This window comes from Lagopus leucura, unplaced genomic scaffold (assembly GCF_019238085.1).
Source record: "Lagopus leucura isolate 7727_CA_CO unplaced genomic scaffold, USGS_WTPT01 Super-Scaffold_100008, whole genome shotgun sequence".
NCBI classification, from domain to species: Eukaryota; Metazoa; Chordata; class Aves; order Galliformes; family Phasianidae; genus Lagopus; species Lagopus leucura.
The window spans coordinates 34,779,096-34,794,777 of NW_024962265.1; the positions used below are offsets into that span (position 1 = coordinate 34,779,096).

The 15,682-nt window shown below is 41.3% G+C and overlaps 1 protein-coding gene across 1 annotated transcript in view; it reads left to right on the plus strand.

The window, feature by feature from the left end:
* Positions 1-2,259: 2,259 nt before the first annotated feature.
* LGR5 (leucine rich repeat containing G protein-coupled receptor 5) overlaps positions 2,260-15,682 on the plus strand; it is an 84,004-nt gene continuing 70,581 nt past the window's right edge. The window contains exon 1 of the mRNA XM_042872564.1: positions 2,260-2,474. Coding sequence (XP_042728498.1) covers positions 2,260-2,474 — 215 coding nt within the window. The remainder of the gene's footprint in view (positions 2,475-15,682) is intronic.

Genomic DNA, 15,682 nt, shown 5'->3' on the forward strand with positions numbered 1-15,682 from the left:
TTTTCTTTTTTTTAATCAGTTCATCCAGTTTAAACTTCCAAAGCAGAAATAGCAGTTAAAGTTTCTTTTTATAGTTCTGCACCTTAAAATCAACTTTCACATGAAATCTAAAGCTTGTCCTGCTGTAATTAATCATCTGTCCAAAAAACACGTTAAATATATCTATCTACTGTATGAATTGTTGTGCTTTTAGTGTGTGTATAATACATAATGTTTTTTGCATTCAAGCAATCCAGGAAAATGCCTTTTCTATTGATAAGCCTTAAAGGTGGAGGATCATCACATTATCACAATCGGAAGACAGCTTCTTTGATTGAATATCAGGAAGACAGGACAAGATTCAGGACACTGTTTTGCTGAAAGCCCCTTGGGTTTTGTTTACTACCCTGATCAAATCCAAAGATGGCTGCAGAAGAAGTGACTAAGACTGCATGCCAAGATGGGAGAACCTGCAGGCAGTCTTAGGGTCCCAACAGCCTTTTGGAACAACAGCACCTCCCTAAAACATTACCAAACTGGCAGATGTTTTTCCTTTTCTCTTTGTGGAGAATCAGGGATCTGTAAGAAAATAAAATATGAAAAGAAAATAACTGAAAAGACTAATTTAAAAGCACAAAAGTAAGAACTATCCATATCCAATCCTCTCACATCCTTCTTTTAGTCCTCCAGCTACTCTTCTTCCAAAAATTCTTTAAATTAAATAGAAGCACATTTAATGTTTCAAAGAAAGTCACTAGCAGAACAAATGTATTCATGAAAAATAAACAACACTCAAAGAAGGATTTTTAAAGTAAAACTCTCACTACAAATTTATCTGTCCACTTTCAGATATCTTGTGCAATTGGATCAAATCCTCAACAGAAAAGGAACAAACAGCATTTGCCTTGCTTTCTAGAACAAACAAAATATGTGTGTAATGGCCTCAGGTTATATAAATACTATTTCCCTACACTTATGAGAAATATTTACTTCTTTGTTAACTAAAACTATTCTGATACCTTTGGCAGAGAATGTTCGTGACTCTAAAGTCATGAAGTACGGATGCCTAAAAAAGACTATTTTGCCCCAGAATAAAGTAAAATATTCAGAGTTCATCAAACCATTAGCACGTATCCATTCAGCACAACATAAAATCATGGAATGGTTTGGGTTGGAAGGGACCTTCAAGATATCTATTTCTAACCCACTGTCATGGGCAGAGTTGCCATGCAGTTCAGAAACAGAACTACTGCTACTTTGCAGAGACATTAGGCATGGGAAGTCTGAGATTTGGGGTGGAAAAGGTCACCCTACAGCACACTAATTTTTGCAGAATTTTTCTACTTGGCCATTTTTTCTTGTAAATCTGTGCTTTCAACAACTGCTCTCATTAGTTTAGAGTAAGGTGATGCTTGGAGAAAGCTTCCCACCAACCCATAGGCCTAAATTGACAAAGCATTCAGCCTAAAGAGCAAGACAGCAGATTCCTTCTTTATTAATTTAAATAGAGCACTTGAGCACCAGTGCAAGGTCCTTCTGCAGCTCGGGTTACATCCAGTGATGGTCCAGAGGTGGGAATAGGGATTAGAACCTGGGTGGTATGTAAAAAACAGTATTTTGCCAGCCTTTTCATTAGGCTCTCATTTCAGGCTTAATTGTAGAGACGGCGTAGCTGAAAACCTTTAACTAATTCTCTGCGGTGCACAGCAAGCAGCTTGACCAACCATCCAGCCACCAGTTTGAACAAGACTTGGGCTGGAACGTGGTTATTAATCTGGTTGCGAGTCCTAAGCCTGGAGCCTGTGGTGAGATTTGGAGGGGGACAAAAAAGAACAACCACAACACCGATGTGGCACAACAAAAAGGCTCAACATTTTGCCATCCTCCCCACTCCCTCGGTTTTGAGGGAAAAGAAGGAGGGAAAGAGGGGGCCAACCGCCATTTCACGACCGCTCCCCTCCCGCCGTTTCCCTGAGGGGAGCTGTTGCCCCGAGGGAGCTCCCGCCCTGAGGCGAGCCCTGAGGCGCCGCGGCCGCCCCGCCCCGGGTACCCCCCGCCTCCCGCCTCTCCCCGCCCGCCCGCTCGCTCGCACGGCGACGCGGACAGGGCCGCCGCGCTACGGCGGGCAAGGCTGGGGCGGCGTCAGCGGGCGCGCGGTGCCGGCCGCAGGGCTTTAAAGCAGCGTGTAAGCTGAGATGCTACCACAGACAGCGGCGCGGCGGCGGCGGCCGCAGCAGCTCCACGAGCCCAGCCGGCCGCGGGGCGCGCGAGCCGGGACCCATGGCGACGTCCCGCGCTGCCCGCGCCCTCCTCCTCCTCCTTCTCCTGCTCTGCCTGCCCGCGCTGCGGCGGGGGGCGCGGGGCGGCGGGCAGCGGCCGCGGGGCTGTCCTGCGCCGTGCCGCTGCGAGCAGGAGGGCATGCTGCTGCGCGCCGACTGCTCCGACCTGGGGCTGACGGCCGTGCCCGCCAACCTCAGCGCCTTCACCTCCTACCTGTAAGTGCGGGACGGGAGGGGGCGACTTCCATAAGAGCCGAGCGGCTTTTTGAGCAGCGGGCGGGCTGTAAGGCGTTTATGGGCGTCTCGCTGTTTCCGCGCCCGCTTCGGTGTCTGTAGAGGATCGCCATGCGATGTGCCGTTCGGAAGCTAATTAACAGCGGCTGCAACAGCAGAAACTCGATTAGATCCGCGGGGACGTTATCTCTACCTTCTCTTCCCGGGACAGCGCCGTGAGCTGCGGCTGCTGCCGGCGCGGTTAGCGGCTGAGAGCGGCGGGCAGGTGGCCGGGCCGTCCCGCAGTCGCCGCTCTGCCCCGAGCACTGCGGCACGGAGCCTTGCGCCGGCGCCAGGTGAGCTCCGCGCTGCGCCGCGCCGTGCGGAGCGGCCGGGGCAGAAAACTGCTGCATTTCTTGTAATAACAGTAGTAATTCCAGGGAAACTTTCTTTCTTTGCTTGCTTTTGAGATGGCTCGTCGTTAAGCCTCGCTTGGTTTTGTGTTTGTGCACGGTGTCCTAGTGCCCTTCGTGGTGATTTCACACAGATCTTCGCGGCTGCGTGTCCAGTAGCTTGTTAGTGGGATGCTTCTCTGTATCCAGCACTTCTTGTGTCTGTCTTGTCCACCTGTGTGTGACTGCTGACATCCGCGCTACTGTGGCTGCTGTGAAGATGCATTCCCAGGGCTGCGTGCCTGTGTGGTCCTGACGTGGTAATTCTGAGCTAACTTGTCACTGCTGTGCTTCAGAGGGCATAGAACACACATTGCGTCTGGGGAAGTGGATGGAACTCAACTAGAAACGACAGACGTGACAACATAGGCAAGGTAGAAATGAAATTCAACCAATAAAACGTGTTTTAGAAGAGAGCTTAGTTGAGAGAAAATAGTGGTTTTGAAAGAGGGTGTGCAGCTGAAAGCCTTTTCTTTCTGCACATCAATACTTTTCTGGAATTTATCTCCATAAGATCAATTTTAGCTTATTTTTATCCTAAACATTTCAAAGTCAAAGCTATTAGTAACGTTAAAAGGCGGAAGCCCATGGTATTTAATGGCTGCTTACAGCAGAGCAGAACTTGGCTGCACACAACTGAAATGCAGTCTTTAAGATGCGCACAGAATTTTTCACTGGTTTCTCAAGCAGCAGGTGAGGATTTGGGGCACACACATGACTCAATACTTTCTTGTGCTTGGAAAAGTCATTACCAGAGAGAAAGTCATTATACATAATGAACGTATAATGGCATACGTATTTAAACTGTACATGTCCTGTGTCAAGACGAAGATGCTCTAAACTCAGTACTGCTTGTAGGAATGCTAAAATTGGGGGGGGGGGGGGCCCCAAGAAAAAAAGAAAAAAACACAAAATGAACCAAACTTCTGAGAGCCTACTGTTTGACTGTTTTATGAAGAGAAAAAGAACATAAATATGCATGATGATGTCAAAACACCACTGCTGTGCATGTCTGCTGTTCAAAAGCTGTGTGTCTCCAGCAATCTGCTTCTAAGCAGACTTATGACCTGCTCCACACTTTTGTTTTCTCAGTCCTCTTGTCCTTTAGTGGGAGAATGTCCTTCTCTAGTGAATAGTTTTGTTCTGCTCAGTAGCATGCACCCTGAAGTGTAAAAACTCCACTGCGGGGCAGGCAGACTTCTAAGTGACCTAGGCTGTTTGCATGCATGCGGTAGTCAAGTGGGTAGAAGACTGGTGCATACGTTGGTGCATCCACACTTTCAAGGCTGTTATACTTGGATTGATTAATTATTGCCTAATTATGCAGAGCTGTAGCTCCTGACTGCCTTCTGTACAGAACTGCCAAGACTCATTTTCTTTAGATGGCTAAGCAATGGTAAATTTTAAAACATTCCTGTTTGTTATAGAGATGTTTCCTTCCATAAGCTCTGTGGCCCAACCAATTGCTTCTTGATTTATTCTTTTGCCTTTGGTTTTGCTTTCTGAACAAAACAGAAATGTCTTTTTGTGTTGCGACAATTTTTGTTTTAGAATAAAGCAGGAAGTTAAAGCTTTATGCTCAAATTAACTCTCTTTCCAGCAAAGAACATCTTCTCTGGCAAATTCCCCCATAGTACAGTGTATACATCTGGCTAAAAACTGCCTGTGGTATTACCTTATGCTAAAACTGTGTTTGTGTTTTGTTTGTTTTTGTTTTTGTTTTTTCTGAATTTCTATCATTCATGTCTCATTCACTTGCATAGGGAAAAAAAAGAACAAACACGATATCTTGTTGTATGCTGGATATTGTGTGAAAATGTCAAATACCAAAGCCACATTTGTCTTATGCTGGGACAAACATCTACAGATGATGAAATGTCATGGTGCCTAGATTCTGCTTTTTGTATGAAGGTGCTCTTGCAGTAAAGCCAAATGTAGTCTACAGCTGGACCTGTTGTATGTTTCCACATTCTCATATAAAGTTTCAATCCTTGTTCCCCCATCAAAAATAATTTCACTGATGCTTTTGTATCTGCTGCCATGAACTGTTAGAATTTTAAGAACAGACAAGGAGAATCCAGGAGTTTCTCGCCGTTTCTTCTTCATTTGCTTCTAGGCTAAATAATATGTAACATACAGTGTATGTAACGCAATTCCTGTTGACATTAATGTGAATTCCATGTGCTTGTGAAGGGCAGCACTGAGTCTCTGTTTCAAATTAAGAACATGTCACTTTCCTATCAGTACGCAGTGAAAAGAAGAAGCCAGGATCTACAAGTCTGTGGCACAAGGGACCTCATTAATTCTCAAACCAAGCCTGTGAGTTAGTGAAGTATTATTACCATTTATTGTGATGTGGAAAACTGAGGCAAAAAAGGGGGTTGCTCAAAGTTAAAGTTTATGACAAAGTCAGTAATTAAAGCCAGAATACCTTATCCCAACTCCATTCTTTAACCACAGCCTATTTCTCCTACATAACTGCTCATTAAAAATAGCGTAAGATTTGCCTACTCCTGTTCAAGAATATTTAATATGACAAGTATATTAAAAAAAACTGTTTCATATCTCTTGTGATGACAATCCAGAATATAGCCTTTAAAGATTCTGAGGGTCTTTGTTATATGGTTGGATAGCACAGAAAAGAAAATCAATCATAAATGCCAGTGCTGTCTGACAGTTCAGCTGCTGTGTTCTTCATGATCAGAAACTTTCCATAAAGCCCTTAACAAGAAACTCTGAAGTGGAATATTTTCATAATGTTACAACCTTGGATTGATACAGATGTATGTACATACATGGGTAACTATCACAGGATATGGTGTATTACCTTTTCCATCATGGTTTACTTAATATGTTATTTCAGGATAAGTGTTAATCACATTTTAAAAATGCTACTTTTGAGTACATTGTAAGTCTGCATAGTAACATTTAGAAAAATCTGGTTCATGTCACTGTTAATCCTTTATAGGAATTACTTGTTAAAAAGATATTCTTTTTAAAAACTATGTTAACACTGACAGTATTACAGTAAAGCCTATGAATATCATAAGTTTTATAATATATTCCTTGGATAAACTTTGGCCTTCTGTTTCATTCATTTCCTTAATATTGCATTTAATAATTATTATTCCTGTAAAGCACACTTGAAGTTTTTGAGGGTCTTTGAAAGTGTTTAAGAGAACTCAACATTAAAAAAAAGACAATTCTGGGAGAAAAATTATTTATCTTGGGAGGTTAAAAAGTACATTTGCATGAATTATCTGCACTTCTGAAATGAGACAGTGGTTTCTGTGTTAGGAATATACAAAAACATGAAGCCAGACTCTCTGGGGTAAGTTTGCCCTTTTTTATTATCACATTCTAATATCACAGTGCAAGATCAAGATCTGTATACCTCTTCATCTAACGTACCATGGGAATGACTGCAGTGTTTCGGGGAGATCAGACAGCGAGGTATCGTCGTAAGCAGGAGCAAGCTCTTTAAAGTCTCTTGCAACTTGCAGATCCCTTGACAAGTCCAAGGTGTTAGGTTGCTAGTAAAATGCCTGCCTTTCCTTAGAAACGATTTCTTTACATAGCTACAAACTTTATAAACCATTTTTTCTCCTTTCTAGTTGAAATACGTTAAATGTTCAGCATGTGGTTTCAGGTCATAATCTGAGTCTCGTCCTAGTGAGGGATGAAGGTAAATCCAGATTCTGGGTTTAGAATTTGGTGTTACATTCCCTTTTTGAAACAAAAACTCCGCTCATGGCAATGATTGGTATAGAGAAGTAAAATGTATGCATAGGTAAATCAGAGATGCATGAAAACCAGGGAAGTGACAACCTATTTAATGTTCCTGTTCATCAGCTTCCAAGGGACTTGCTTTAAATTTCAAAACATAATGTGTCAACTCTCAGCTAGTTTCTTTGTGAAAAAATTTAGATTGAGTTTGACAGTGTCGCTCTTCACACTGGAGAATACGGTGCTCAAATTAACTCCTTACACTGCTCTGAGTATAAAGGCTGAGCAGCCTTGTGCTGCTCAGAGGGGAAAAAAGGCGCTCACGCTACATCTCTCCTTTGTAGCATTTACTGTGTGGAAATGCTGCATAAATTGACAGGGAAAAGGAAGCTCTCTTTAGGCTGGTAGAATACAAGGAGCTGGCAGGGTGGAGGCACCTTCAGTTCGGTTTGGTGTCTGAAGTGCACGGGACAATTGGCCGGGCAGAGGGGGCCCGACTCCAGCTGGGAACGCGTGCTCCAGGCTGACCTTCCCAGCCAGCATGCCAGCGGAGATTAGACTTCCCTCAACTGCTCCCTTGTTAACCCAGTCTTTGCTCTGACATGATTTGTCTTCCAAATGTATAAAATTGCTACTAGTTTTGCTGTCTAGATCTTTCTTTTTTTCTGTGTTTGCTGGCCAAAGATAATATTTCATCCACATGCACTGCTTTCCTAATTCTCTGTTGGTCATTTAAGTGGTCTCGATTAATGCAATTTATGGTATTTTCCTTCACTTACTTCCTTGAACTGTCCAGCAGATCTGATTCTTTTCCCAGTAAAAATCATGGTAAATAAGGTGTGGTTCCTTTGGCTCCGAGTAAACCGACTGAGGGCAGAACATGATGTGGTGTTTTTGACGTACCAAAACAGCTTTAGACTTCAGCTCAAAGAAAATACCCTAACGTCTTAAAAGAAGAATGAGATGTGATCAAAGCGTGCTTACTCCTCAGAGATTTAGCAATTCAAGTGGCAAATCCTTATGCTACATGCTCTGTGCTGTTTGCTGAGGAGGCCTGAGTAATCTCTGTGCTCTTCTGCTGATCAGGTGTGGGAAAGTTAAGGCCTGGAGAATTGTAGAAGAAATAAATGTAGTTGGGAAGGGGCAGGGTCTGAAGTGGTATTGCTCACTGAAGGAGTACAGTCCTCTTCTCTCTTTCGGAAAGGAGATTTAGATGAAAACTGCACAAAGCGAAGAGAATGAGCACCTTATACTATGTGAGAGTAACTCATGGTACTCCTCCTTTTCATCCAAGAAGCATAGTTTTGTGTTTTATCTTCTAAAAGCTTATGGCAACAGCTTGGAATTTTTGAACTAGAGACCTCAGAATGAGTATTAAAGCAGCAGCACTCACTCTGAATTCCATCCTGGAGCCTCTTTTTTATTGAGCTGAGAAAGACCTATCAGCGCTGCTTGGAGACAAGCAATTGTTCAAGTGGGGATAGCACAAGCCCAGTGGTACAAGGTACAACCACCACAATTAGATACAACCACCACCTGTTACTCTGAGCAGGAAAGGAGTGGGATAGCAATGCAAATCCCCAGGAACTAGTACAGGATGTCCCCAGCTTGATAAGGCCTTTGCAGAGACAGTGCATTCTGTATCACCTTAAGATTTCTGATTTTGCTTTGTTTTATTATACTTCTTTAGCTACGAGCTTTAGGTTTTAGAATCAGTGGCCTCAGCACTAATGTCCACCTCTAGGAAAGAGGAGTGTCCTGTCTAGACAATGCTGCAAAAGTAATTATTCTAAAGCGTATTGTTATCCAGCAGTGATAATTGTAATAATTAACCACTCTCAAATTAGGACTTTATTGGTAACAAATGGACTCTTAGTTTAGGCCCGATTGTATAATTTGGCTTCGGTCCTGCAAATACTTATTTGGATACTTAACTGTAGTGTCAGGAGTGGTTCTACTGAAATCACATGTGCAAATGATTGTAGGAGCAAGGTCTTGTGTAATTTTAAAGCAATTCTCACCTTCCCCAAATATGAATTCATTTGTGTTACATAGTTTTATTACAGTGTTCTTCTACACTGTCTCACTGCACAGCCTAAAGTATTAGGTATGTAATAAAGAACCTAAAAGCCTGTATTTCCTTTTTTTTTCTTTTTTTTTTTTTTAAGTTTTATATAAAATGTGTACATAATTTAGTGTGAAAAGCACTATCTTTCAGCAATTATGTAATTGCAAGTAAGCAATTTTATATATATATAGATAGATAGATTTTTTATAACTATCGCTGAAATATTTTGTATGGTAGTATTTCAAGAAAGGCAGGAATCGCTTTGGTTGGGAATAGGACACTCTTGCATGTAGAGATGTGTGCGGGTAGGTAGATGTGCCCAAAGCATATCAGCACCTTGCAGTAGAAACAAATGCTTCTTCCATCTCACAAAGTCTCTTGCAGACGTTTGAATTCTTTTTTTATTGATTGTAATCATGCTTACTAATGTCACTTAAGTATTAAGTTTTTGGGTAAGGCAGAAGTATTTGTGGGATATAGACTTAATCTATATAATGATTGTGTATAAATTTAACCCTTTTCATCTTAAGAACTTTGGTTGTGCTTATAGATACATAACTATGCCAATAAAACCTGTTCAATAATTTCTTGAGGCTTTGAAGGGAGTGTAAAGATGGTGTTCAGTACTGCTTGCTTAGTGCTAATACTTTTCTATTTTATGTTTTTTTGCTATTAGTTCATTTACCAAACACTTTGATCCATTTTGCTTGAGGATTAAACAGTTATAGCACCACTGTTAGGCAGGAATAAAACTTCCTAGCTCTTGTTTCTGCAGCAGTAAGCATCTTATGGTGCCAGTTACACCATGTCTTCTGGATCCTGTGATAATATAAATGCTAGTCTTAGTGAATGAGAGAGCAGATGTGAGATGATGTCAGCACTAAGAGAAGTGTAACTGCACTGATTTGGCATTCACTGAGTTTGTAAATGAGTCTCTGTGTACCCTGTGGGGAGAAGTAGGTCATAGCTGGCAAAGGAAACAAGATAAGACAAAACTCCCTCTCACCCATCTCTGAAATTTACCTGTTGTAAACCACCTTGATGACTAACTTGCCTTTAGGTCTCTTAGCCCAATAAGTTTAGCATTTCTTAAATGCCCTGCTTCACTGAAGTTGCCATTTTGGAGGCATGAGGAAAGAGAAGGAACTGCTCCTGCAAAAAGGGAATGTGATCAATAGCCAGGATCCAGATAGTGAGACCTTTGGGTTCTGCTGCTGAATACGGTCATAAGTAATTTACGACTTCAAGCAAGTCACGCAGCAATTCTGTGATCTTACTGTATGGGTTAGACAGCTATCTACATCTGAATTTAACTAATTTGGTAGTGACTGATAAATGCTGGAGATCAATAGATTAAAAACACATAATGAAGTGCTAATTTGAGTATGACATGGTAAAACTAGGTGAAATCCCAGAGGATTTGTATGTGTGTGTGTTTGTGTGTGTACATCTCCCTTTCAGTTTTGCTCATGGTTGCTTATGTAGTCTCAAATGAGTGATATATATGATTCTTATTGCAACAAGTAAAACCTATGCAGGCATCTGAAAGCAATATTTGACCTGCTGACAAAAAAATACAGGATCCATATGTTTGGAAGTATTGCCTGCACTCATGCTGAAGTTATACAAAGACAAGGATTTGGAAAAAGGCCAAAAGAAGTGCAGGTTCAACCTTGTGACCTGACAAAGGTCTCAGGGAGTAAATTGCAGTCCTGGGGTGTACCTGTATAAAGCCTCAGTGCATTGAATTTAACCTGCAACAGGCACACACTATTTCAAAGGGATTAACAAAGGCATTAAAAGTGCATTGTGAAGAGGGAGGCAAGAGGTAGTCCAGTAATCTGTCTATACTGGAGCTGTGGAGCAGTGAAACGTGGCTCTCATCAGGCAGCTCAACCAACTTTAAACCCCTGGGACAGGAATGGAAATCACGGTTTTCATTTGTGCCAGGTGTCAGCAATAAAATTTCATAGGGTACAGTTACCTTGGCACAGTTATTACCTGAAAGGTGTGTGACTAACTGGACCTACTGGAAGTAACACATAAGTATGGTTGTGGTGGGGTGCAAAGTATGGGTTTGCGGTGCTGCTGCTGTTTGTTTTGAGTATGGGGCACTGTGAAAGTGCAACTGGGAAGAAGACGAGGTGTTCACATGGTGTTACTTAGGTCAGCACTGACAAAGGATGGTGTGAAAGCTCACAGTGCTGAGAATAGCATATGGAAAAGCTGTTTCACAGTATATAGTCTACTCATCTGACTTGTTACCTTTACATACGTAGAGTAGTGTGAACTGCTGAGTGCCAGAACATTTCTGACTAAGACAGAAGATGTGAAAATAAAGGGCAAGACAAGCATCCTGTCTGCCTGAAGACCAGAGATGGTAAGGAGGGTAGCAGAGTAGATTCTGGAAATGTCAAAGTAGATGCATTTTTATTTTTAAATTCTGAACACTTGCTGAATACTGATGAAGGGAAAAAATAATCTGGTATAGAAAAAAAAAACCAACATTGTGTAGAAACTGATATATGTAGGAAAATATCATATTAACAGTATTTCTAGGGTTTTCAGGGTGAAATATTGAAAAAAAAAATCATCAGAGGGAATGGAGAAAAAAAACCCAGTGCCAGATTTATCTCTGCATGTTACTCCATCCATGTGTTTAATTTAATGCTTATGCCAAGGAAGACTCAGGTAGGCTTTTCTTTGCTTATAATGATGGAGTTAACTTGATTCTCTAGAATTAGGACTGCTAACACAAATTCAGTTTGAAAAATTCATAGATTTTAGAAAAGTATTAATATAATTAAATTAAAACATTCAGTCACAATATGGTAGCTCTTGAAGGAAAAGTCATTACTGTGCAGGGTATCTGTCTATGAAACCAATAGAAGTCAAAATTATTTTAAGGAAAAAAAAAATAGACGTGCGACCAAGTAATCATTTCTGTCTTGCTTGTATCAGGATCTGTATTCTGCCAGGATCTGTATTCTACCTAGGGAGGAAGAATTGCTTGCACCAATACAGGCTGGGGGATGAGCCGCTGGAGAGGAGCTCTGCAGAGAGGGACCTGGGTGTCCTGGTGGACGACAGGTTGGCCATGAGCCAGCATTGTGCCCTTGTGGCCAAGAGGACCAATGGCATCCTGGGGTGCATTAAAAACAGTGTGGCCAGCAGGTCGAGGGAGGTGATCCTCCCCCTCTACTCTGCCCTGGTAAGGCCTCATCTGGAGTACTGTGGCCTACCTGTGCAACCTGCTGTAGGGAACCTGCTTTGGAAGGGGGGTTGGTCTCGATGACCTCTAGAGGTCTCTTCCAACCCCTACAATTCTGTGATTCTGTGAAAGTTTCTTTGTGTCATAGTGTTGTGATCAGCTATTCAGATTTTCCAGCAGTTTGAGGAAGGTGAGATTTTTCTTCTATTTTTCAGTCTTTTCTGTTGCTGGTGATTGCATTCAGATTTTTGATGCAACAGATTTATGGTCTTTTGGTTTTTTGTTTTTTTTTAAGAGGATGCTTACGTAGCACCATGATGCTTTCGTTATATTTATTATGGACAGATATCATCCCACCAAATAGAGTTATCAAATCACATTTGTCCACATATTGGTGCCTCAGCCTTTAATGGCTATCTCCAGTCATCTGTGAAGAATCCTGTAAACTTGAAGCCAGATGTGGTCTGTTTTCTACATTTATCATCAATCACAACAATAGCATCTTGCAGGCATGTAGCTCTGTGTTGCTGCCGATGGGGGTCTGACCATGGGGCACTGCTGTAAGAGCATCAGATTTCATAAAGAATTTGCAATACCCAAACTTGCTGGACAGTATTATATTCACTGTTATATCTCTGTGTGGGAAGCATATAGGAAAATGTTGCATGCTGTCAACATGCCACTAGTTTAATCTGTTCTGATAAGGGCTTGTGAAAACTAATTATGAAGCAGTTCAGTTCCCAATGAAGCTAAAATAGCATCTCCTTGTGATTATATGGATTGAGCTCCCAGAATGTCAGTTAGCTCTATTGTAGTACATTCTGTTGGGTCGCAGTGAGTCTAATCTTTATCCAAATATCACTATGTGTTGAGTATGCAAACGGATTTGTTTTTCATATTTGGTGAATGAATAACTGCCTGAGAACACAATAAGAGTAATTAATTGTAAATTATATTCATTAGTGGTTTTGTTTATCACAGCACTGAGGGCTTCCATTGAAAGTGTTCTCAGCTTTCATAAGATAGCATTAAAGTGGTTGTTCTGATCAAGATTAGACCATAAGGAAATAAGTGTATCATCGTGTAATGGTATGCATTCAGTAATGGCTGGCCGTCCTAGCCACAGGAGAACAATAACAGGAAGACATAAAAGAAAAAAACACTTTGTAGCACTATACTTCTGTTCCTTCAGTCACCATTACTAAAATTAAAGATAAATGAAATACATATCAAGCTGTAAAAGTATGAAATAAAATCAGAGGTGCACTATGCCTTCTTTTGTTGTTTGCTGACAGCAGCATAGTGTTGTTCATCTGAAGCAATTTGAAAATATAAAACATTTGGTAATCTAATATTTACTGCCACATTTAGACTCCAGTCTGAGTGCTCCTCCATGCCACCAAGTCCATCGCAACAAAATGCCTCAGACCATTACTCTCCAGTGTGACTCTGTCTGACAAACATCTGGTATATTTGTAGGCTTTTTGACTGATGGAGCAGCTCCCGGCTTATTAGACAGGCTGAGGTGTTCAGCAGTGTGACAGGCAAACTCCTGCATTGGTCCCCTTGGGTGCAATTAGAGAAGGCCTGTTGCTACTGCAGTGACCTCAGGTGCACTTTGGGAACACGTGGCTCACCACTGTGCAAGCTGGATTGAAAGAAACAGCCCAGGGCTGCTCCAGGTGGGGAGGATGACACAGAACAAAGGGAACTCAGAATTTTTCTTTATATACTACGGCAGAATTATTGATGTAGTTGAAATTGATGGAGGTGGAATTTGTCAGTAGTTATAGTAAAAAAATAGGCTTTGAAGTTGTGTACTATGATGATTCTACAATGTGGTTTCAGAGTGTATCATTCTTTACTATTTAATGATGTAATATGTATATGTTTTTCACTTCTAGTTAAAAGAGCTTTGAATAGTTTCTAAAACATCAGGGCAAGTACAAAAAAAATAGTTGAGGCTGAGTTTTTTATTATACAGGTAGTGAAGCACTGAAATGGTTTGTCCAGAGAGGTGGTGAATGTTCTGCCTCTGGTGACATTCAAGGTCAGGCTGGACAGGGCTCTGAGCAAGCTGATCTAGCTGTGAGTGTCCCTGTTCACTGCAGAGGAGGTGGACTAGATGACCTTTAAAGGTCCCTTCCAATTCAAAAGATTCTGTGACTCTATGATCTCAGTGCATGAGGATCTAAATGTGGAGAAAGGAATCCTATCAATGTTTATAAATTCAAACTTAATCTTTACTTCTACATCAAGATGTATCTGAATAGATAATGCAGCTCATGTAAAAACATGAATGCTGTTTCCTGATAACATTTTCATTTATTTGATATTCATTACAATCTTGTTGACAAGGTTGTTTCTGACCACTGGATTTAGTAAAATTACTTAGTTATATGTTGTAATAGGCAAGGTGATGGTTAGCTTAATTGCTGTTTTCTGCTGCCATGGGATCATACACTAATTTAAAATTGCTGAAAAGCACTCAGAGCACAAATTGCGTTGGTATAATACATTGGAGTATTAACATATGACACTAAATTGGTGGATAAAAATTTTAACTAGAGAAACGAAAGAACAAGATTGACCATGAAATACTGTTCATAAACAACGGCCAAAAAAGCCTCCAAAAAACAGGTAAACAGGTGTAGGGAACCTGCTTTGGCAGGGGGGTTGGACTCGATGATCTCTGGAGGTCCCTTCCAACCCCTACAATTCTGTGATTCTGTGATTCTGTGATTCACACTGTGTATAAAAACATTTGAGATGTCAGCATGTAAGCATATACACTAGGCTGAGTTATATTCTGAAATGAATACAAGATTGATTTTAATACCAATTCTGTACCTCATGCTGGTCTTTCAGTATTTAAGAAAATACAACATGCAGTTGATTTTGAAAGATGCTGATTAAGAATATTGATTAAGAACAGTTCTATAAGGGATACTGGAGTAAAGCTTATGCTGCTTCTAAGAGCCAGGTCTGGCAGGGAAAGCTAGAGGTTTCTTCTGCATTTTTTTACAACTAATATTTCCTACCCAATTTAGGTTACTTAGGACAGCAATACAATTCACAGAGAAAATAGAAAACGCTTAAAGGCAGCTTATCCCATAGCTATCCTAGGAGCAGCTTCACTCTTCAGAACTGTCAAGCAGGAACATGAAGACCCAACAACAACAACAAGGTTTGCTAGTTCTACACAGAAGTCTCTGTTAAAATGATTGGATTTATTACACATAGTATTGTCTGTTTTCTAGAGACAAACAAATGCAAGCCAATGGAAATACTTGCATCTTCTGGTTAATTACTTTCAGCTGCAATGGTTCCATATGGTGCAGAAGCTCTGTACAGAAGCTTATAAATTCTATATGAAGTGTAAAATATATATTTAGCTTGGAGAATAGAAGGCTGCGGGGAGACTTCATTGTGGCCTTCCAGTACTTGAAGGGAGCATATAAACAGGAGGGGGAACAGCTGTTTACAAGGGTGGATAGTGATAGGACAAGGGAGAATGGTTTTAAACCGAGACAGGGGAGGTTTAGGTTAGATATTAGGAGGAAGTTTTTCATACAGAGGATGGTGATCACTGAAACAGGTTGCCCAAGGAGGTTGTGGATGCCCCATCCGTGGAGGCATTCAAGGCCAGGCTGGATGTGGCTCTGGGCAGCCTGGTCTGGTGGTTGGCAACCCTGCACATAGCAGGGGGGTTCAAACTAGATGATCACTGTGGTCCTTTTCAACCCAGGCCATT